The following is a 22375-nucleotide window of genomic DNA, read 5'->3' on the forward strand; positions in this document are numbered from 1 at the left end:
GAAAGTATAAATGCAGACAGAGGAAAGGAGGTGTTGCAATGAAATGTAATAAATATAATTCAATATCACTTTGCTACAGGGAATGAGCATAATTCACATTATTCTGTCAAATACACTATTGGCAAAATACTACAAGTGAAATACAGTTTGTTTTTAGTATACATATATGTACAGATGGATAAAAATATATATGTGTTTTTACTCATATGCACACATAGAGTGTATCTTACTCAGGATATACTTGAATGTGCATAAGTGTTCAGGACAAGGTCTGTTTTTGTATTTTTCGACTTGTTTTTTTTTTTTTTTTTTTTTTTTTTTTACAGCCAGAACCTGAATTCAATACATATATATACACTTGTTGACGGCTTCACAGTTAGTATTCTGAAGTTCTTATCAGTATAAGTGTCTAGGTCTCCAGCACATTAAAAACATCCATAATTCCAGAAAGTACATGCACTCCCTCAAAGGTGGTGTGGGAGTTGGGAGTTCGAGGAGCAATAGCCTTTTCCAGCGGCTCTTAATCCGTCTGCAGAAAGACATTATCTCAGCTGTGGGAGAAAGAATAGTTTATACAGGGAATCACGGTTACGCTGCACCTCATGCAGAGTAATGAACTTTGTTTTTACATGCAAACAAATACAATAAAAACCATCCGGTGAAATGCTTAATATAAAATATGAAATACGTACTCTTACATAGTCTAATGCGGTGATAACACAGTAATGATTTCGCCAGTATAATACGGGGAATGATAACCATTGTAATACCGAAAGTTGTATTTCCACGTAAGTAACACACTATTTTCAGTTTTACGCGCGGAATAATAACCCACATTTAAAGCAGCTGTCACTAACTACAGGAAATAATTTGCTTTGTTATATACAAAATAATTTCCCCAATCCTGCTCTGTGCTGTCCTTGCCCCTGTTATTATAATGGCCTCATTAGCACCAAATTTTGAACTATAAACTGCATACCCATAGGTCATGGTTGCTGTACGTGCAATTTTCAGTGATGCTGTAAAAATGAGCATACGTTTCAATGAGCATAACCGATGGGCTTAATTTTTTTAGCATTCTTTTATCGTGACAGTGAGACAAATGCAGGATTAAGTTGCCGGAGGAGCGATGCTTAATTTGCTCCTCGCGACGTTCTCAGCTCTGAGACTCCCAGGCTAAAACAGCCCCTCCGTGCTCATGTGTGTCACAGCTCTTGGCGGAGGTATCAGATCAATGTCTGGTGGTTTAAATTGTTTTTGCAGAGCCCTTGTCTTTCTTATGTCATCGGCACCTGTAATAAAGGGAAAATGCAAGATTGGACAGTGCAGCCTGTCTGCCACCTGGATGTCACTTTGGCTTTGCAGAACAGGGGAGGTGGTATCCCGCAGCAGTGGGGTCTAATTGAATTCTTGGTGATTTTAATTTTCTTCTTACCACTTGAAGGCTGATAATGTAATGAAACTGTGCAGATGAGGCCATGATAAAGGATGAAACTGTACACACGAGGCCATATAATTTTCCTGCGATAGCATGCCGTCCCTCCCAGGGTGTATCCGCCGTGCACCCTGTGCTTCCTAGGATAGGCTACAGACCACCGTGACTCTCTACTGGTTGTGTGATCTCTGAAGATGGATGGATGGATGGATGGATGGATGGATGGATGGAACCACGTAGTGGTTAGGACACTTACATCTGGGGGTTCAGATATCTGATGAAACTCCTTAAAACAAACCGGTCTTTCCAGAAAGCCAATGTAAAATAATAAACAGTGAAAATGTTCTCTTTTCATGAGGACATCTGATAAATAAACAAACAAAAGAAGATGAAGAAGAACAGAAATAGCTGTTGATCTTGGATATGGCCCTTGTTGTCCGTGCAAGGAAAGCGTGTGAATCCAGGACACCCAGCTGTAGATGCTGACATGTTGCTTCAGGCCTAATTAATTGCTCATAATGCCAAATAAAACCTCCCCCGAAAGAAACCACATCCTTCTCTTCACCAGCTGCCCCCACCCCCAGCAAGTCTATCCCTTCTTTCTGTTTACATTGATTTAAGAAGAGTCCTGGCTACATTCTTCCATGAAGGAGCGTAAGAGAAGGTTCTGGAAGCTTTAGGGACTCGTTCCATGCTGTTCGTTTTTGAGAAAGACGCAAAGCGCCGGGAGGAAAGTGATTGGGAACAAAGACAATTGTTTTTAACAGGTGCCCAACATTAATTAAGGCCACACCTTGGCCTTTTCCTTCTACCTGTGTGACTTATGCAGTAGAGCGGACCCCCCGCTCTAGGAGGAGGTTTACCCAGCTGCTTTTCTGGTGTAAAACGCACAGCCGCTGACTCTCTGCTGGCTTCCGCACGTACTCTATGCCCTGTGCTAATTCAACAAGCTTGCTGGTGCCCGGAATGATAGCTGATGATAAAATGCAGAACCTCGCTTTAAGAACGTGCAATTTATGAATACCCCGACACCCCTTTTATCATAAGCCTTTCTCCGTGCCTGTGCCATTTCTTTTTCCCTGCTCGCTGTGCTACGGTAAACTCTACCAAAGACGCACTTTAAGTCAAAGTTGTCAAACTCTATTTCTGGCAGGCTGTGCGTATGCAGTTTATATCTTAATTATCGTATTACTTTAATGAGCATCATGCTTGGTGAAGTAAATTTTTCAATATTGCTGCTGCTGATGTAGTAGCACCAACATAATTAACATGAATTGTGTATTCTAACTGATATATTTCTGAGGACAGGTGTAAAGAGAGCAGATCCTAAACTTTTAATGTGTCCAGTTAAGACAGTTTCAGGGGTATACGCTACTCTGTGTTGTTAACCATTTTGATACAATATCTTTAGAATACAGACGTGCAGAATCATTTCTTAGAAGTGCACTTTGTGTGACTTATTTATATTTTATTATTAATTTTCCATCTGTATGGCCCTGAACCAAGCAAAAATCTCACTGCATCTGACAACCCATCAAGATTGTATATTGAAGCATCAGGTGTCAACTCAGCACAGTTACCTAGCAGACCACGTATTTACCCTCCGTACCTCCAGTACCAAAGTACTGTACCACGTAGTTAAGTACTAACTCTACCTAATGAAATCACTCAGTTTCTGCATTCATCCATCTCTCCAAGGAATTTCTCATTAAAAGTGTTTGTTTAACTTGTAAATATCTAATGACCTAGAGGCAGGTTTATCGCTAATAACAAATGTTTGTCCCCTAGCAGTCAGCTGTGCTTCAGCTTCTCGTTTTACAGCTTTTTTCCTCTTAAAATTGCTTGGCCTTCAGCGGACAAATAGGATGGAAGAGTGAGCTCAGTCCTTTTCCTCCCCACCCAGACGTGGATGCTCCTTGACTACCAAGTCACACAGGGAATGACTGGCAGGGTTAAATTATGCTTTTAAGCGTGGTCTGCCGAACCTGCTGTGATACTACAGCGAGCTGTCTTTCTACAGAGCAGACGCAATGTGTGATATTAGTTCAGCTGAAAAAAAATCTATAACCTTTGACACGTGAGCAGAGGCGTGTTTGACGAGCGGCGGGTGGTTTGCCGCTTAAGGAACTGTACCTGTGATCGGAAGGGTTAGGGTTCAAATCCCCGGAGGAAACTGCTGCTGTAGCCCTGAGCTTGAGCTGACTTAATTCAGGATGTGTCTGGAAGTAAATGTGCTCAAAATTGTTCCAAAGCTCATTCTGGACTGAGACCTCTGCAAAGTGAATAAGCAGGATGTTAAAATGCTGGTCCAGTGCTTGTGAGCCTTTAGAATGAACTTTTCTCCAGTGAAAGTAAATTCTCAATATGCCCTCTTACCTTCAGCTAAGTGCAACTCCTTCCAGAACATTAACCAGCTTCTCACTCGGGATCTTAACCAAAATGGGTTCTTCTTATTAACAAGCAACTTAAGAGAAAATGCTTAGAAAATACAGAAAACAGACCTAGAACCAGCCAGTCAACCAACCAACCATGATAATTGCATATTGTGCCATACTTTTTATGCAACAGAACAATTTACAATAATTTTGGACAAATAACAATCACTTTAATAATTACATAAGACAATGTTTAATATTTTTTCCTAGAAGTGACAAAAGTTATTATTATGCTTAGAGTTTTATGCAAAAGTGACTGTTCTCCTAATTAAACGGCTAAGTATGTCTACTTACATTGAGATTAAGAATCTTCTCAAGCATACAACAGCAACATTCCTGCGGAGATTTATGCCAACAGACTTCCTGGCTTAAAAAAGTCCACACCCTAAATAACTTTTTCACCAACTTCCTGCGCTCACACCATAGGATGCTACCTTGCGTTTGTTGTAGATGATGTATTCATGATTGTGTTGTGAAATATTTTTTGACATTTGTTTCGTATTCAAAAGCACTCTGCATTCTGACCGAGTATAACATCTTAACTACCTGCACCAGCTGTTGCACCGTACAGCTGGATTGCTCATATAACTATCTTGTATGACGGTATAGGATATATAAATATAACATACAAATGTACAATTCTGCTGCCAGTGTGGCAGAATGTAGAAACAGAGTCAGGAATACATCCAGCAGAAGCACAAGGTTTGCCGCTCTGGGATGCAGCAGTAAGTCTGAGAGGAAACTGAGCAAGAAGTCCCCAGGTCCAACTCAGCTACTACTTCTAATCCTGAATGGGAAGCAAAAAATAAGGTTCTTGGTTCACACTTGGTTCTTAACGTTCCCCCTTGTCTTGTTATAAAATGTCAGTGGCAACGACGGTTCTGCGACGCACCGTCTTTATTTTCCTGGTCTATTAAACTTCATTGCTCGTGTACTGTGAGAATGAGGCTTCTGAGCTGCGGTCATAAAGAGTGTGAATAATTACAGCGTTGCTGTTTTACGAGAAGTAGGAAAAAAAACCCTCTTAGAAATGATTCGGAGATCGTGTGTCGTTTTTTCAGATATTCTTTCTGTTACCGATATTGAATTAAAGTGTTATATTTTTAAATTGTCGGGACCGTCCATGACGAGCAGCGGTGAGGAAATGACCCCGTCTCTTAAACGTACCGCAGCTGCCCTTGGAAGCCTGAGTGAAGACAGTGTTAGTGGGATTTCGGCTCCACTGACATTCACTTTAATTAGCATCTCAACACAGATGTTGTGAGGAGAGGCAAGCATCTCTGGTTGGAGCCCCTCTGAACACCTTCTCTGTTCTGCAGGCCAATTTCAGGAAAAAAATCGAGAGAGAGAGAGAAAAAAAACACACAACAGAACGTAGGCCACTTTTTGACATTACATTGTCCTTTTTTCTCCCTTACAAAACACAGAGGATGTTTAAGGAGAGATGGTATTTTGTGTAATGAGCATGTTTTCTTGCTGATTATACGGGATAATAGCACCGAGTGTCTTCGGTACGCTGGGGGCACTGATGGGGGGTAAAGTACGGAGTGACAACACTCATTAACAGGAAATACAACGCTCTGCTACTGAAGCTTCGCTGTTGATGCTGCCAGACTTTTCTAATTATGCGCTCTAACATCTGTCTCGTAAAGTAATAACACTTGGTTTCTGCATATGCAAATGTGTCAGACTTGATCATTTTGCTCTATCTCTCAGAAAAATAAAACAAAAACATATTGTAAAACTGCCAAATCTTTGTGATATTTACTTTTCTGATTCAGTATTTGTTTTTGATTTGCCTGCATATAATGTTTATTTTTAATATTGATGTGCAGCATAATATGCTATCCTTTTATTAGCAGTTTTCATGGGTTGTGTGAGAATTAATGGACAATATCACATTAACATAATGTTTATTTTAGCGCTATAGTTGCTCATAAGGAAAAAAAATCCTACAAAATTAATAATCATGAGCTGAGCAGTGAACTCTGCTGGGCCAGCACATTGGTTCCATCATCATTTTTCTTATTGGCTCATATTTAAAGCAGTCCTCATAATTAACTGTCATGTGTCCCACAGCATCTGCTCCACGAAAGTGACCTTTACCATCAAGAGATCTGATCCCTGATACCTACAGGACCCGATCACTTGCAGCGCAGCAGCCAGACTGTTACACTTCTCCACCTCTGGCCACTTGGTAGTAACACTCAAAAGAGGTCCAAAATCAAAAGCCCGAAGGTGCTCAGTTCAGGCCCCAGTGTGGTAGAATGATCTCCCTCTCTCACTCAGAGCTGCTGAAACCCTCTCAGCACTCAAGAAGGGTCTCGAAACACGTCTCTTTTGGACTTGCACTATATTATCTATTTAAAAGTGCTCTCTCGGTTTCTATGCTGCTACCTGCCTAATACTATATCCTGGTGAAACAGATTCTGGACTAATTGACTTTGCTTTGAGAAGTGAATGAATTACGTGTCTGCGTCTATATCTGTCTGTTGGTGAAGCGCACGTTTGTTTACTCTGAGTTGTTTCTCCATCAGTTTGGAGAAAAGCATCTGCTAGTTAAATCAATGTGAATATAAATGTATGCAACTACTGAAGAACCCCTAACGTTTAAGCTGATGACAGTTTTCACTGACATTTGGAGCATTTTCCTCCAGGCCCTGGAACAGCATTGCTGTTCGTTATGGACAAGCCCACTGGACACACTACAAAATGGGAGGTTAGTGACTTCTTCACTTGTTTTTGCTAGCCTGAGCAGTGAAATGAGCTGTTCTTATTAGTACTTTGAGCACAACCACAACATGAAGCACTCTTCTGGATCACTGTCCAGGACAGAAAGGTCAAAGTGTCAGGTCTGTCTCTGCACTCAGCTCAGAAGTTTGTCCGCCCATCCCCAACCCCCACCTAGAAAATAAGAAGTTTTGCCTCCGTGTCTTCGAAAGCAGCGCAAGCTCCCCGTCCCTCTCGGCTCGGCAGGTTTAAACAGCGCAGCCCATGGAATCTGCTGTAAATCTCACTGCTCGGCATCACAGTGCAAGTTTACCCCAATTAGAAGACCAGCAAGCTGTCCCCTCCCCAGGTACCCTGCCCCGTGGGCCACACGCAAGTCAACACCCCATTGTTTCATCGGACTGCCGGGTGTCTCATTACGCCACGGTTTGTATGCATGCTGCACAGAGTAGCCGCCTGGACGGTTTATCATCAATACCTCATTTGGACGATGGCCATTCCGAGCTGTTGTGCAGAATTGCAATGTGGGGCACAGACTTTTGTGAGGCAACACATATGTCCTGCGGATCTGCAGAGTTGGAAGCAAAATATACTATTTGCCATTGGCGCAGAAGCTAGAGTTTGTCTTTTTCAATATCAGACGATGCCTCCACGTTTTGAGAAACCCTCTGACCCCCTGACCTTTTAGATTTAAGTAAATCCTGACAAACATTTTCAGTAGTCTGTTTGATACATATGACCTTCCTAGTCGGAAAAATCTATATGAAGCGGAGATCAAGATCTTGCTTTCGTTTATTAGGTTCTGCCTTTTTCATGCGATGCTTCAAACTGAAACTTGGTTTTAAACGCCAGTATAAAATTCATGAAGTTCACAACCTGGGGGAAAGGGTAATGTTATTAAAAGTAATTTTTAATGATACACATTACGTTTGAAATAGGATGATAGTGGTGAAATAATATACAGATTTATTTGAAAAATCTGCCACTTTTTGTATAGTGTTAACAAATCTAGCAGAATTAGAAGGGAAGAAAGTCTATAATATTCATCTATTTAGGGAAGAAGATAGGAAGTGATTGACAGCAGAATTAAGTGAAATTAAATCAAATTAAAACTTGAATGTTTAAGGCTGATCCCAGCAGCAGATTTTTGATTAACCTACCAGCTGGCTTTGAGACTTTAATTACAAATGGCACTGCAAATAACTTGTTAAATTGTTTCATCAGCCTAATAATGTGCTCAAAACCATCCTATATGTACCAAGGATGACTTTATACTGTAGTTTTTCTTCAGAGCGTCACGTCTACAGACAGTTTATGTAATTTGTATTGGATATTTATTTTCTTAATCGTTGAGCATTAGTTTAATTAATGTTTTCCTCTCCAAGGCTCAAACTGTGCCTTTGGCAAAAAAAAAAAAAAAAATAAAAAAAATTATATTAAGGAAAAAATAATGCCTTCTTAACGAAAATAATTTTTGACTTAGATTAGACAAGACAAGACAATCTGTCAGCTTCTTGTGGTGAATTTGATAGTTTTTCCTAAGTGTTTTCCATTTTAACAGAATGAAGCGAAGAACATTTGCTACTGAAGGCGACTTACAAGGACCTTTTTCGTACACTGTAGCTATAGATCGCACGATCCTTAAGACATATTTGATCATTTTCAGTAGAGAATCTGTTTTATTGAAAATCCAGCAAATATTATCATGTTATTTTTATGCTCTGAGACTTTAAATGAAACATGTTAATAACAGCTGTTGTATACTGTGCTTTTTGGACTTATTCCATTGTACCTAGCATCTTTTTCACACACACACACACACACACACACACACACACACACACACACACACACACACACACAGAGACTATCTAAAACCACCGGAGCCCAACCCGGCAACACAGGGGCGCAAAATCTTTTCCAGTGTAATCATGTTAATAAATATTTCCCTGAGAAAATCAAAATAGTTCAGTTGGGCAAGAAATAATTAATGACATTTATTAGCCTGTTCCTACATCCTGACCCGAAAAAAGACATAATTATGGAGTAAACGCAAGTACATAGACTCCAGAACAGTTTCCACCGTGTTTAAAACGAGCTCCCTTAGCTTTCCCTGTGTATTCTGGTATTAATAAATATTTGATTGCTTTTATTTTGTTTCATTTTGAGTTTGAAAAGCTACCTGGTTCTTGTTGTTATTACAGTTAGGATAATTAGCGGATAGATGTGATGTAGAATGTGCAATAGATAAGCGCTAAGAATGAGTAAGTATAAGAAAAATGCGGTTATACGTACTATGCGTAATATTTTATGCGATATGAAAACTAAGAGGGAATATGATCATATGGGTGAAAATGTAATTCGTGTTCTCATGATGTTCTCCCTCTTCCTATGCCGTTTTGATTAACTTTAATTTGTCGTTGCAGGTGGACACAAACGGCAGTCACGTGGGGGTTCGGGTTCCCCGAGGATTCCCCCCAAACGGAGGTGCGCCACGCCTCCCGCTCGCGGGCGCCGTCCGGCTCGCGCGTCTGAGCGCGCGGCAGAACGCGCTGGCGCTGCACGCGGGAGGAGGAGTAGACGCACGTCGCAGTTCGGCGCGTGCGGAGGCGGGAGGGTTCGAGTTCTCAGTCCTGCATCCTGCATCTTCCGCCGAAACAGTCGGAGCGCTTTTTTTTTTTTCCCCCAGATGGGACTAATCATGTGTCGTTGCGCGATGAGCCAGTGCCAGAGGACGGACTGCTGAACTGCTCCCTCCTTGTGTGGCACGAGCCCCGCCACCATGATGTGGACCGCGTTAATGCTGTACTCTTTAACTTCGGTGTTTGCAAGCAACACGGACGAGCGCGTGCCCTTCTTCCGCGGGCACGTTTCTGAGAACTCTCCTCCTGGATCCAAAGTGAACGGGCTGAGCATCCCCTTGGAACGCGTGGACGCGCAGGGACTCTGCGGGCGGACAGGGGCGCACCTCAAACTCCGGGGCCTCGGCAGCGAGGACTTCCACGTCTTCGTCCACTATGCGCGCGGCCACGTCCTCCTCAAGACCTCCAAGGCGCTGGACAGGGAGCGGCGCGCGCACTACCTCCTCGCCCTCGCCCTCGGCGCGTGCTGCCCGAGCTGCCGCCCGGCGGCGGCGGCGGCGGCGACCGAAGTGGCCCGCGTGGAGGTGGACGTCCTGGACACGAACGACCACGAGCCCACGTTCCCCGGCGCGGACGTCAGGATAAGCGTGGAGGACGCGACGGCGCTGCGCTCCGTGGTGCTCCAGGTGGCGGCTGCCGACGGCGACAGCGGCGAGAACGCCGAGCTCATGTACTTTGCGCTTCCGCGGAACAGCAGCTTCTACGTGGTGCCGAAGACGGGAGAAGTTCTGCTGGTGGACTCCATCCTGGGCTTCGATGACCCCATTCGGTTTGAGGTGTTCGCCAAGGACCGCGGCCGGCCGTCCCGAACCAGCCGCAGTTTGGCGGTAGAGATCATCCCGCGGCGCTGGTCGTGGACGCAGCCGCCCCGAACACGCGCGTCCGCCGTGGGACCCCGGCGCAGGTCGCGCTCCCTGCTGGACTCGGACAGTCCCGTGGTGGTCAGCGTGTCCGAAGACGCCGGGATCGGCTCGGTCGTGGTGAACTTGAACCCGGTCAAGTTCCAAGCGGCCACCTTCGAGCTGATCAGCCCGGGCTCCGAGAACAGCCCCGTGAGCGTGGGTAGGGACAGTGGGGACATCGTGATCGCGCGACGCTTGGACAGGGAGACCGAGCCCGTGCTGGAGATCATCGTCAAAATACAGGATAAACGAGGTAAATACATCGAGTCGTTCTGTTCTTTCTTCAATCACGGCTCGCCCGCATTTCCGCCGAGATGCACTTAATTATAACGAAGAAATCATGACAATTACTTTGTACAACTGAAGTGATAGCTTGTAAATTACAGCGTTGGGGAATTTAATTGCAACTTGCTGACATTCATTGCTTTCTCTTATCTTTTATTCACTCCTCCATGTCTTTTTTAAAAAAGTAAAAACAAAACTTCCCGAAAATAATGTAAACGGTATAGACAAAGGACTCTTTCCCAGAACGTCCAAACTTCTGTGGGCTCTTCCGCTTTTCGGCACAATCAATGAATGCAAATATTAGGCGAAAATCATCAAGAACCAACTTTAATATGGATGCTTCCCCTCTGCAATTTATTATGTCTAAATTTAATGATGCGTACTTTACGCACAAGCAACGTGACGCATGTGAAGGAAATAATTAAAAAAAATGACTGATAGCAATAACAGTCCACCCTGCATAAGACCGTAGTCTAATTTACACCCCATATGATATCAGGATACTCACCTTGACCGACCCCCCCCCCACCCCCAACTTGTAGAGGAGTTGCGCGCGAGCCCGTTTGCGGACGGACTGATCATCAGTCTGATGATCACCTGCGGAGAAGCCCTGGGCAACAGCCCGGTGGTCCCCAGACGGCACGTGAGGCGCCGCAGTTGAGAACGCGCGCGCGAGCTGCAGGAGCGCAGTGCGAAACCGCGAAATCGTTCTGCGCCCTCGCGATCCAGCAGCTGGAAAGAGCACCGCTCGCTCCGTAGTGGACTACACTACATACAATTACCTTTGTATCCATCATGCATTATACTTAAAAAAAAAAAATACTAATTTTTATCCATGTGCACCTTAACTGAAGTGCCGCGATTCAAAGAAACACAGCTGATATAAATAAATTCCGCACGAAATGCGGAGCGATTCTCACATTTGCAGCCGAATTCTGCCTAAATTGAATGAGTGTCTTCGAAAAAATGTTTTCTTAGTTTTCCATCTATTAGTACTATTCTGAGAGGGTTCGTTTGCTGCATGACATGATGCATGCAAAAGCTCAGGGAAAGAGATCCTGGAGAGGTGTTCATGATTTTTCTCTGCACTGTGACTGTTAGTAAAACCGTGGTGCATTTCGTTCGGTAAATGTAACGAAAATGTAACGCCTGGCCTGTACTTTGATTTGGCTGTTACGTTATATAAAAATATATTTATTAATGATTAAAAAATACTGATTGACAAGAAGAGACGTAATGCGATTATTTAAGGATTAGATGACATTGTGTAATTTGTTATATTAATGCGTCAACATCATAATGACTGCAAAATGTAATTTATAGAAATGTACAGCTTCCAAATCCACTCTGAAAAGTTTTAGCTCTGTCTTGCTGTACTGATGCGCGCTCCCGAGGCGTGGCCGCGCGTCGTCCTTTAGGAGCGCAGATCGTGCCCGACCTTCCGCCGCGCGCTGCCGCGAGCCCTGCGAATTAATCCCGCGTTCAGGCCCTCATTTCTCTGCACGGGGAACGGCTGCGCGATTGTAAGACGCGCGCGTTTTTCTTTTTTCTTTTTTCTTTTTTCTTTTTTCTTTTTCCTTCAAAGGCGAGAGAGGCCGTTAAACCCCGCATTTACTGCAATAATTATCCCTCGCTTGGCTTTGCTACAGATGTGTAGATTTCTAGAGTGCTGCAGTCGATGGAGGTTTTTAATTTGCGTGCTCTGCCGGGGTTTTTAATTACTGTTGCTTGTCTGCGTGGGTGTCCTCCTGCTCGGGTGACCGGTGCTGTGCCCTCCTATTCATTTATCTCTTTCCAGCTGTAAGCATGGCCTCCCTGTCTCCAAAGAACTAGTCCTCCCCATACCTGCAGTTTCACCTTGTTTTAACCATATGTCAGCTGTCCATTAGTAGCCATGTAATGTATTTGTCCAGAGGATGAGATTCTTCCCCACTCCATCTGGTCCGCAGTTTCTATAGTCATAGTTGCATAATGGAAAAAGCTCTGCAGGAGGTGTAGTGGTTAGAGCTGCCGCCTACCTCCGTTACACCCTTGAGCAGGATTCGTACCCTGGGTAAAAAATTGGAGGTCGCTTAAGCAGTGTCAGATGATTTGGAGAAAAGTGTCAGTGACACGTAAAAAATGTTCTGCAGTCCTTCGGTAACACTTTTCAACTTGTTTTCACTCAGCAGTCCTTTTCAGTTCCTTGTATCTAGTGCATCTCCAAAAGCCTGGAAAGCAGTGTGTGCACAGCACTGACATGTGTCTTGTCAAGGCGATTGCTTCCTGTACACGCACTTTACACTCTTTACAGCCCCCGTGACCGAGTGCAGGAGATGTAATGTGTCGTAAGTGACCGCTGTAAGGTGGTTTTTTTTCATCAGCTGCTGCGCTGCCCGTTATGACCCGTGCTGTGTCATTCTGCTGAACCCCCCAGTCGGTGGTTCTTCGACCTCTGCAGAACTTTTTCGGCTGGAATCAGCTGAAGCTCTGCGCACGTATGTGTTTACAGTGCGAAAATTCACGTGACCACAGTTATGGACAGTTCTTTAAAAGCACAGTGCGGTACCATATCGGTATGCAAAGTCAAAATGTATTTGAAATGAATTTTTAACGGTCTTGTCGTCGCTCTGTGGTAAACTGGGCTGTCGGTACTGCCTCCTTTGTCCTCAGGTACGGGCCGATTTGTACTTCTCCTGCAGGAAGACACATGGCGGAATACTTAGTCATTTTCTGGAATGAAATATGACATCACCTGGCTCTACCTTCACTCTGGGCAGGATGTAATATAGAACCCAACACAATGGACTTGGACTCTGAATCTTGCCAGTTTGAGTCTGTGGTATGTGCTCAGCAAGGTACTTAACCTAGGTTGCGCCTGTATAATATTTCCAGCTGTATAAACAGATAGAATTGTAAGCCGATTTGGATAAAAGGGTTATCCGACCAAATAAATAATGATCATTGGGACCTTTTGCATTTTTCTTCCGCAAATACAGCTCCAGCATGTTTCAGTAATGAATTTGACTCTCCAGACAGACAGTTTGGTTGCTGTGATTCAGTTGTCTGTGTGTGTGTGTGTGTGTGTGTGTGTGTGTGTGTGTGTGTGCGTGTGTTGCCAGTGGTGCTGTGAGATGTTTCGGCTTCAGAGGTAGCTGTGTTCCTTTTACCCGTCACCCTGCCAACACTGCAGTCCTTCTTACCCCACCTGCATGAGGGACCGTTCACACTCGTGTCCAGGGCAGGGTAGGGGAACCGTCCTCCACCACCCCTCTTCTGGACTGTGCGTGGCATTGGCTGGAGGAGATCGGGTGCCCCAGAAGGGTATACGCACGGGGAAGCGTAGCTCGACCCCCCAGGGCCCTGAGAGGAGAGGAGTGGAGAGGAGAGGGAGGGAAGGAAAAAGTGTGTCAGTATATTGGTCCGCGGTGCAGGCCCGGTGGCCGTCAGTGATGCTCGCTCTCGAGCAGATGCTGCTGATTCACCAAGAGCCACTTCCCTTGCCTTTCTGGCAAAATCTTTTAATCTGGTTAGAAAGAGCCGGGGAATTATGGAGCATACTGAAAACATCTTCAGCATCGGAAAGAGCACCGTGGGTATTAATCAGAGGCTCGTACCCAACAAGCTGCTTACGGTACGTCGTGACAGCGTGGAAAGATGAAAGCAGCGCTGATTTGCGAGGGAAATAAAGAGCACACTGTCGACGGAGGAATGCTTACGTCCGAGTCAGCCTGCGGTTTTGTTGAGGAATAAATGTACGGGACTGGTTTAGCTTTTGTGGGAAGGTGTGTTTGGCCAGACAGCAGCCCAGTTCCTCTGCAGTAACACGACGTCTGCATAATGCAAGACCACGGAAAACAATAGCAGCTACTGGGCAGGTGTGTTCTGTAGCTTTGCCTGTGTTTGTCTCTGGTCCTAGAAAGTTGAGCCAAGTACAGGCAAGTGGGAAATGAAAGCAATATGATGGTTGTGGTATGGAAATACATGAGGCACAATAATAAAAGCATTCTTACGAGCGATTAGTGACTCTGCTGTAGACTCTATGATACAGCTCTTTTTTTTTCTCCTTCCGTGTTTTTGCCTTCACGTGTAATATCTCATTATCTCTGATGGATGAGAATGCTTTGATGCAGATGAAATTTCAGAAAAATCTGACAGTAAAGTTCAACGATATCGGTTGGTCCATGCTATGGTCCAGTGTCAGCCAGTCAAGTCCCACAGGCCCCATCTGTCTACTGCAACACATTCATAGTCTTCAGCTCCTCTTCTGGTTAATGGTCAATGATTCAGTCCGGTGGGTACCAGTGAGTAAGAGATCACACACCATTTATATCATACTAATGTTTGTCACAGAATGCTAATCTACAGTGTAATGGATTTTGAAATAAAATAATAAAAACGGCGATCATAAATAAGGCGGTGAGCTGCGAAAGGGCAGCCATTCTTCTCTCTCGTGTCGGGATGACGTTCAGCTTTAGTAATTTGGAGCTCACAGGGAACGGAACCCAAAAGCGGCATCCTTTCACACATTCTGAACGTGTCACTGAGCTTTCTGTCGCGCGTCGTCGTGGCACTCATGGAGACAGTAAGTCGGGGGGTTGAAAGAGCCACGGTTGACAGTAATCCTCGGGTGGATTAATTATCAAAGGGGCCGTGCTCGTGTTAAAAAGAGAGGCGTTTAAACGCTCAGGAAGATCCTCTGTGGCTGCACCTCTCAGCTCTCCAGCGTAATGCTGCTCAACTCGGGTCGCCTCCTTTCTGGCTTTGCCCACCGCACCCCCATGTTTATCTCAGTTCGGCTCTTTTATTTACATTGCAAAAATAATCAGTTCTGTTGGCATCTCGTCTTCCAAGGATTACGAATAGCATCTGAGCAAAGAAGCGCAGTGAGTTAAATGCAGAACTGGTGCTTGCTAAATGTTAATACCAAGAGTACGGGGAAATAAATTGAAAATAAACACTATGTATTGTTAGTGGTCTACGTGACCAAGTTTCGCTCGCTGAATAATTTTTATAGATAAAACGCTATCCTTAGAAGTGTAATCTTTTCAAATGTCCTTTTAATCCATGTGCAGTCAAAGATTGACATGGGGATTCTTCAAGGTAACAGCTGCCTTTGATCCTTTTACCGACAATTTGAAATATTCTTCTTATATTTTCCTTGAGAGGAGGCAATAGTCGACTACAGAATGTTAGTGCGCTGCCCTGTGCCATTGCGACAGTGACTAATGGTACTTTTGTGTAATTAATCATTAAAAAGAAATGAAACCGACATAATGAAAACCACACTAACATGACGGAAACCCACAGAGGGCACTTAATTGTTACACATTTTAAAGTACATAGCGTGTTTCTCTGTTGTTACTTAGGCTGCCATGTCTTATACCACCAGTTTATGGAAGTGTGCAACACGTCCAGATATGGGGACCTATTTTTTGCCTGTCATAAACACATTGTGCCTTTTTCCCTCCCTTTTTCGCTAAAGACTCAATGGACGCAGAGATCAGTGATGTCCAGCAGTCCTTCGCTCTCTCTCGCTATCACCAGCCCATCCTGTGGGAGCCATCCACCCTTGCAGACTTCAACAGCCGCGATCTTTCATAGCAAGGATTTGAATCAGGAACTTAATTTACTCCTCTGCGTCACAGCTGCTGTTCTTCATTAACAGAAACCTTTGTATCTGGGACTCTTTTTGTCACCTCGAACAAAAAAATGCGGTAGATTGTGATTAAATTGCAGCTCATTTTAATTAAAGCAGTTTTTAAAGAATGAAAACCCGACACCCCTGCCTTTCGCTGTCGTATCGCTGTCATTCCATATCATCATTATTGACTTTTTTAAACTTCTATTTTTGTTTTATGGTTTTATTCAGGATTGCACTTGTTTGAGAACAGCTGTAGTGAGATTAAACATAAAATCACATCAGGCACTTATGTTTAGATGAAAGTTCACACTCCCTGCCTAGGCAGCAGTATCCCTCCCTCTGCATATGTAGCACATGAATTTCCCACCCTGCAATGTTATATTTTTACTCCATATCTGGGTTCCTCCTGCTCAGTGGAGAAGCACTTTCCGTATTTGGTCAAAGCTTCAGGGGATATGAATCGCCCCGATGCTCGCTACTAATTGGACTTGAGGATTTGGTTATGAAATCGTTACCGACCAGGGAGAGAGTTTCTGGATCGATCACTTCCCTCCCTCCCTTAGCATGACTCAAAAGTCGCAAAAGTCATCGAAGTCACCCAATACAGATAATTTTTTTCAGTTTCAAAGTTACATTTTATGGTCAAGTGAGTGCCGGTCTGATTTGTCAAACGGTGCATGTTATGATGTGCTGCTGATATTTCAGCGGGTCCCGCCGGAGTGCTCAGCTTCTCTGAATGAGATGAGCTGGATGCCCGTCTGACCCCATTCTGGGTGGAGTGGCCAGAACAAGGGAACATCTTTGGCAGGTCACTAGTGGCTCCTCTTCGTCCCCGAGTGCTGCTTGGCCCTCCTTTGATTTTGTCTTGCTCTATTTACTTCAGAAGGTCTCCTTTTTGTTTGTAGGTGGTCCAGGTGATTTTGTGCCGAAGGTTTTTGGTAGAGTTTTAAGACAAGCCGCCCTTCTCCTTAGCATCTTCTACAAAGCTGTCCTCTGCCACCCCTTGAGAGCTCGGATTTCTGCTCTGCCACTTAACCCAGGCATCGCCTTTGCGTGATCATGCTTGAAATCCGCTCCTGCGTTTGACTGGGCGACGGGAAGCCGAGGATACGAGCCGATCGCTAAGTGATGACTCTGGCGATGCATTCTGTGCACCTTTGCATTCTGCCCCGCAGTATGTGAGGGAATCATCCATTCTGGACTGCAAAGGCTGAGTGTGGCCCCGGGGAAGGGCTGGGGGTAGGGAATGGATGCTGCGATCATACTGTCCCAGAGTCTTTGGCATCGCTGACTGCTGGGTACAGATGAAAGGGATAATCTCTCTCTTTTGTTCTGTTAAAGTCTAACTTTCCTCCCAAAGTTCTTTGTGCAGCTGTACTGTGCAGCAGTGGAGTTACACCTCAGTTCTCATTTACTCCAAATACACATATTTTAAAATACGGCAGAATTCTGCTGTAGAAAGAAAAGGGTTTATTTGTCCAGTCCTATTCATTTTTAGGGGGATGGGATGGCACAATGGGTTGGACCAGGTCCTGCTCTCCGGTGGGTCTGGGGTTCGAGTCCCGCTTGGGGTGCCTTGCGACAGACTGGCGTCCCGTCCTGGGTGTGTCCCCTCCCCCTCCACCCTTGTGCCCTGTGTTGCTGGGTCAGGCTCTGGTTTACTGTGACCCTGCTTGGGACAAGTGGTTTCAGACAGCGTGTGTATTTACTTCAGTGGTGGAAAGGTGTGATGTCACAAATGTGGGAGTTTTTGAACGTATAGTTGTAAGCAGGAGTGCAAAAATGTTTTTTGTCTCAGCTGCTGTTGCTTGGTGCTTTCCGGTCCTTTCAACGAACCATTTACATTAATTTATTTAGCAGATGCTATTCTCCAAAGCAGCTTCCAATGAGCTCTATGTAGTGTTACCAGTCCACACACCTTATTCGCCAAGATGACTTACACTGCTAGATACACTGCTTACACTGGGTCACTCATCCATACGTCAGTAGAACACACTCTCTCTGTCACTCACACACTATGGGTGTTTATGGACTGTGGGAAGAAACCAGAGCACCCAGAAGAACCCCACACAGACACAGGGAAAAGATTCAAACTCCCCACAGAATAAGCAGGAATTGAACCCCTGTCCTCTTACACCACCCAGGCACCATGAAACAGCAGTGCTACTCACTGTGCTACCATCAACCTGCCATGTCCAGCCAGCAGCCTCAGACACTTCCAGATGTCTTAAAACTCACCTTGCATTTATCAAGCACTGTTCCTTCCATCTGTCAGCAAATTTGTTTGATTTGTAAACATGTCCACAAGTCACATTCATTCAATTTGTACGCAAATTGTTCACGGCCAAAGAAATCCGAAAGGATCCGTATCGTTGTTGACTGAAGTTGAGGGTTCTGTGTCCATCCCCGCTAAGCCCACCGATCAACAGACACAGGGCCGCTTTACACCCAGTTCCACATACTGTCCGATTGATGCCGCACGCATCGGAGGCACCGGTTTGTCTGCATTCTTTATTTTGCCCAGTACAGCAAATGAAAATAAACAATTGCATTCTGGGCCTTTCTTTTCTTCTGGGAAGTTTCATACACAGAATTCAGTCTGCACCTGGTTTTTAAGGCTTTGCTGGAGATTCGATACACGCGTGTGTTTAGAAAACTTTACAGAGTGCCGAAACGGTTGACTATATCATGTTTATTCTCTGTGATCAGCAAAGAGCGTGTGGTTGAAACGTGGGACGCAAGCTGTTTTTTCCCCTTATTCCGCATGTTCTGTAATTATAACGGTGCGTCAGATCTCCAGTAACTCTCCTAGGGATGATTACTTAAAACAGTTCAGTAATAATCACCACATCACTCCAAAGAAGCACGGTCTGGAAAAGATTCACTTCCTCGTTTCCACTTTAATCTCAGTCTGGAGCACCAGCATTTTCTTTTTTCCTTCTGTGCTTTTCCGTTCAGAATGTTCTCTACTTTCAGCCGTTACCTGCAGCTCACCTGTTTAGCTTATATATTTAGTTGGATGTGAGTTGGACAACATTTGCGTCTCTATACTTTCCTCTTTGCTGCTCTTCATTTGAGTTCATTTGTTAAAAGCCTCCGAGAATGGGGCGCAGGTAAGTTTTATGCCACAGTCGCACCTGTATTTATATTGATGCATAATGCAGGACCTGGTCACTCCCAACACCCCAGCAAGAGTATCATGTTTCTCCACCTCTGGCTGCTTGGTGGTCTCAGAAACAAGAGGCCCAAAATCAAAAACCCAATGGTGTTTGAACCCAGCGTGGTCGAACAAGCTCTCCCCGTCCTTCAGAGCCATCGAATCCCTTGCAGCATTGAAGGAACCCAAAACACGTCTCTTTTTTCCTGATCTGCTCCATAAACTTTCACCACATTATCTGTTAAAAAAGAATTAATAAAGAATAATAATTTTTATGCAGCAGCTCTTGTGAAGTGTGCCGGCAAAATGGTTGTATTGGACTAATTGACGGTACTTTGTGAATCGCGTGTCTGGATCTTCATCTCTATGTCTGTTGGTGAAATGCACTTTTGTTTACTCTGAATTGTGTGTCACTTTGAAGAAAAGCGTCTGCTAAATTACTAAATGTAAGTGTCTTTTGAAGGGTCGGACACTTCTTACTCCTTGGAACCGATTTGAAATTTCTTTATCTGGATAATGTGAAAATAAGAGACATTGAAACATTTGCAACATGCTCTAGTGTGATGTGAACCATGGACCCGTGCAGTTCTTGACCCCCCACAACAGCTTTCTGTTAATTCTGTTAATATATTGTTTTATCAGCAGGTCCTCAAGTGGTTAAGGAATTGTTTAGACTAACCTTGTATTGAAAGGAGGCCTACCTGGCTCTGGCTAAGTTTTCAATATTTGCTGTGAAGGGACATTATTGAACTTTTCTGTGATTCTGTCACTTGGGCGTGTTTCCTGTCTGATTCCACTGGCCGTCTGTAGCTAAGGGCCCAAAGCAATTACTTCTTATGAATGTGAATACAGTCGAGCATGAATTATAAGTGTTTTCTTTTGATCTCTTTTGAAAGTAAATTTTTGGCCAGATTCTTTTTTTTTTTTTTAGAGACCATTAAATAGCAAGGTTTTATTTTTTAAGTTTTTTCCATTTAGCCTTCCAAATGTCTTTTTTATAGTTTAAAGGGTCATGGAAATTTAGTAGTTCCTAATCAGAGAGAAGCAAGCAGCCTTGAGTCCAAATGAAGTGAAGAGGCATATAAAGAGCATGTTATATTCTCTACAATTCTGAATGGTAAAGTTTTATGTGCTCAGAACTCTGTTTTGCTAGTACTTTAAACATTTTCTCCTGTGCACATGGTTGCTATGCAATATTTCACAGAGTGAATAAATGGGTGATTTCACTAATTTTTCTCAAAACAAAAATAAAGTGGAAAACGGAAAAAAACGGAAAGTGCTTATTGTGCATTTCTAAATCCATTTTCTTGTATGACTGGACAAGACAAACCATCTCAGTGTGCAATGCTTCTCTTTGCTGATACCAAATCAGTGAGTTGCACCATTTATTTCTACATCATAGTCTAATATAACTTACAATAATCACTTAAATTATGGCTTTAAAGTAAGGAGACGTCATAACCGTTCATGTCTGACTTTCTTATCAACATAAGCTGTCCAAATAAATTAGCATGTTTTGAGATGTTTGGGAAGTTAAGATGAATATATGAGCTGCAGACAGTGCAGCAGGGGATGGCTGCACACATTCAAGCAAACACCTGGGTTTACAGTTTTTACTATGGGAATTGCGCAGGAGGAAACTGCTCGAGGCTGGATTCTATAACTACACATTGATGCGCAAACATACTGCTTTCTAATTGATGTTTAGAATACCACACACCCCTATTGTGTGAAGGAATGGACTTTGGTAAGAAAAGATTCTTCTAATTTGCATGCTATGTAACTGCAGAGTTATTTATCTCTACAGTATCTGACAATCCATTAATGTTGAAACGGTTAGTCATGCCACGGAACAGGGAGGACAGAATATTCACTCTCCATATTGAGTAAAGCTGTTTTTATCTTATTTGAATGCCTTCTTCAGAACCAAGGTAATGTACAAAGGTAATGAAGTATCGTGACACGCAATGCTCTGGATTCGGATGGGTCAAAAAAGGATGCACAGGCGACATTCATTATAAACGTTTATTGGAACACCGGCACAGAGGGAAATAACGCTCTTGTTCCCAGGACCCCTTTTCCTCATGGGCCTACATCTCAAGCCAGTCTTACCAGTTTGCTAAGCAGACTTTCTCCCTTTCCTGCTGGCAAACTTGGTCACCCCCTTATATTCCCCATGAGTTCCCCCAGCGGTGGAAGACTTTATCTTACCCACAATCCAACCATTTACAATAGACCCGTTTCCCTCCCAAACTCTCGGTAACGCGGGTCGTTACAGTATTACCTTCATAAAACAAGACTAGTGTCATTCATTAGAATCAGTGGTGTGCACTTCCACCCTGTACTCTAGAAATAAAAGGGCAATCAGCGATTTTTTTACTTTAATTTCACAGTGATGTGGAGAGTGACTGGTTAAACTGCAAAATAATGAACAATATGTGAATGCCTGTCTTGTATTATTCAAAACCAATTTGTTAGACTAATCCTTGGCTTATCATATTGTAACAGAGTGGCTGCTTTCATCTTGAAAATATGGCACCCACATTTTGTTAGGTGTAAGTGACACCTGTTGAGAGAAATGTTGAGGAATCAGCTGTAGCTCAGGGGAAGTAGATGGAGAAGCAGCAAAGCACAGTGTTTTCTCCACTTAAATGGCAGTGAGAGTGACTGAATACTGCAGTGTTGAGGAACACACACTGCACAGGTGCACACGTTCTTTGGAAAAAGACTGCGGATTGATGGGTTGCTGATCATTTGACAAGCAAGGCTTTAGCAAACAAGCACTGTTAGAGAAAGACCCCCACTAAAATGATGGGGATGGGGTGCTGAGATGGTACTAATCAGGCAGAAGGTCTGAATTATTAATGTCCATTACTGGCAGCCTCTTTTTTTGGTTCAAGACATCGTGGAGACCGAAAGTGGTGGAGTGGGGGGGTGGCGTGGAAAGTAGCCAGCCGGTAATTTGCTGACACCTTTTATTGCCACGTATTCCGAGTACATCGCCATGTCGTAATCTGGAGTTTAGAAGCGTGGTGGATACAAAGTGTGTTTTTTTTTTTTTTTTTTTTTTTTTTTTTTAAATCATGGCATACTCTTCTCTACCCATCCACCTAACAAACCTGAATGCTGTTGGGCTGACTTACCGATGTACACCAGCTACTTACTG

At 43.9% G+C, this 22375-nt stretch overlaps 1 protein-coding gene across 1 annotated transcript in view; it reads left to right on the forward strand.

Moving 5' to 3' along the window:
- The first annotated feature begins 9245 nt into the window (after positions 1-9245).
- LOC108926278 (neural-cadherin-like) overlaps positions 9246-22375 on the forward strand; it is a 107127-nt gene continuing 93997 nt past the window's right edge. Inside the window, exon 1 of the mRNA XM_029253661.1 lies at positions 9246-10397. Coding sequence (XP_029109494.1) covers positions 9383-10397 — 1015 coding nt within the window. The 5' untranslated portion in view covers positions 9246-9382. The remainder of the gene's footprint in view (positions 10398-22375) is intronic.

This window comes from Scleropages formosus, chromosome 7 (assembly GCF_900964775.1).
Source record: "Scleropages formosus chromosome 7, fSclFor1.1, whole genome shotgun sequence".
Taxonomy (NCBI): Eukaryota; Metazoa; Chordata; class Actinopteri; order Osteoglossiformes; family Osteoglossidae; genus Scleropages; species Scleropages formosus.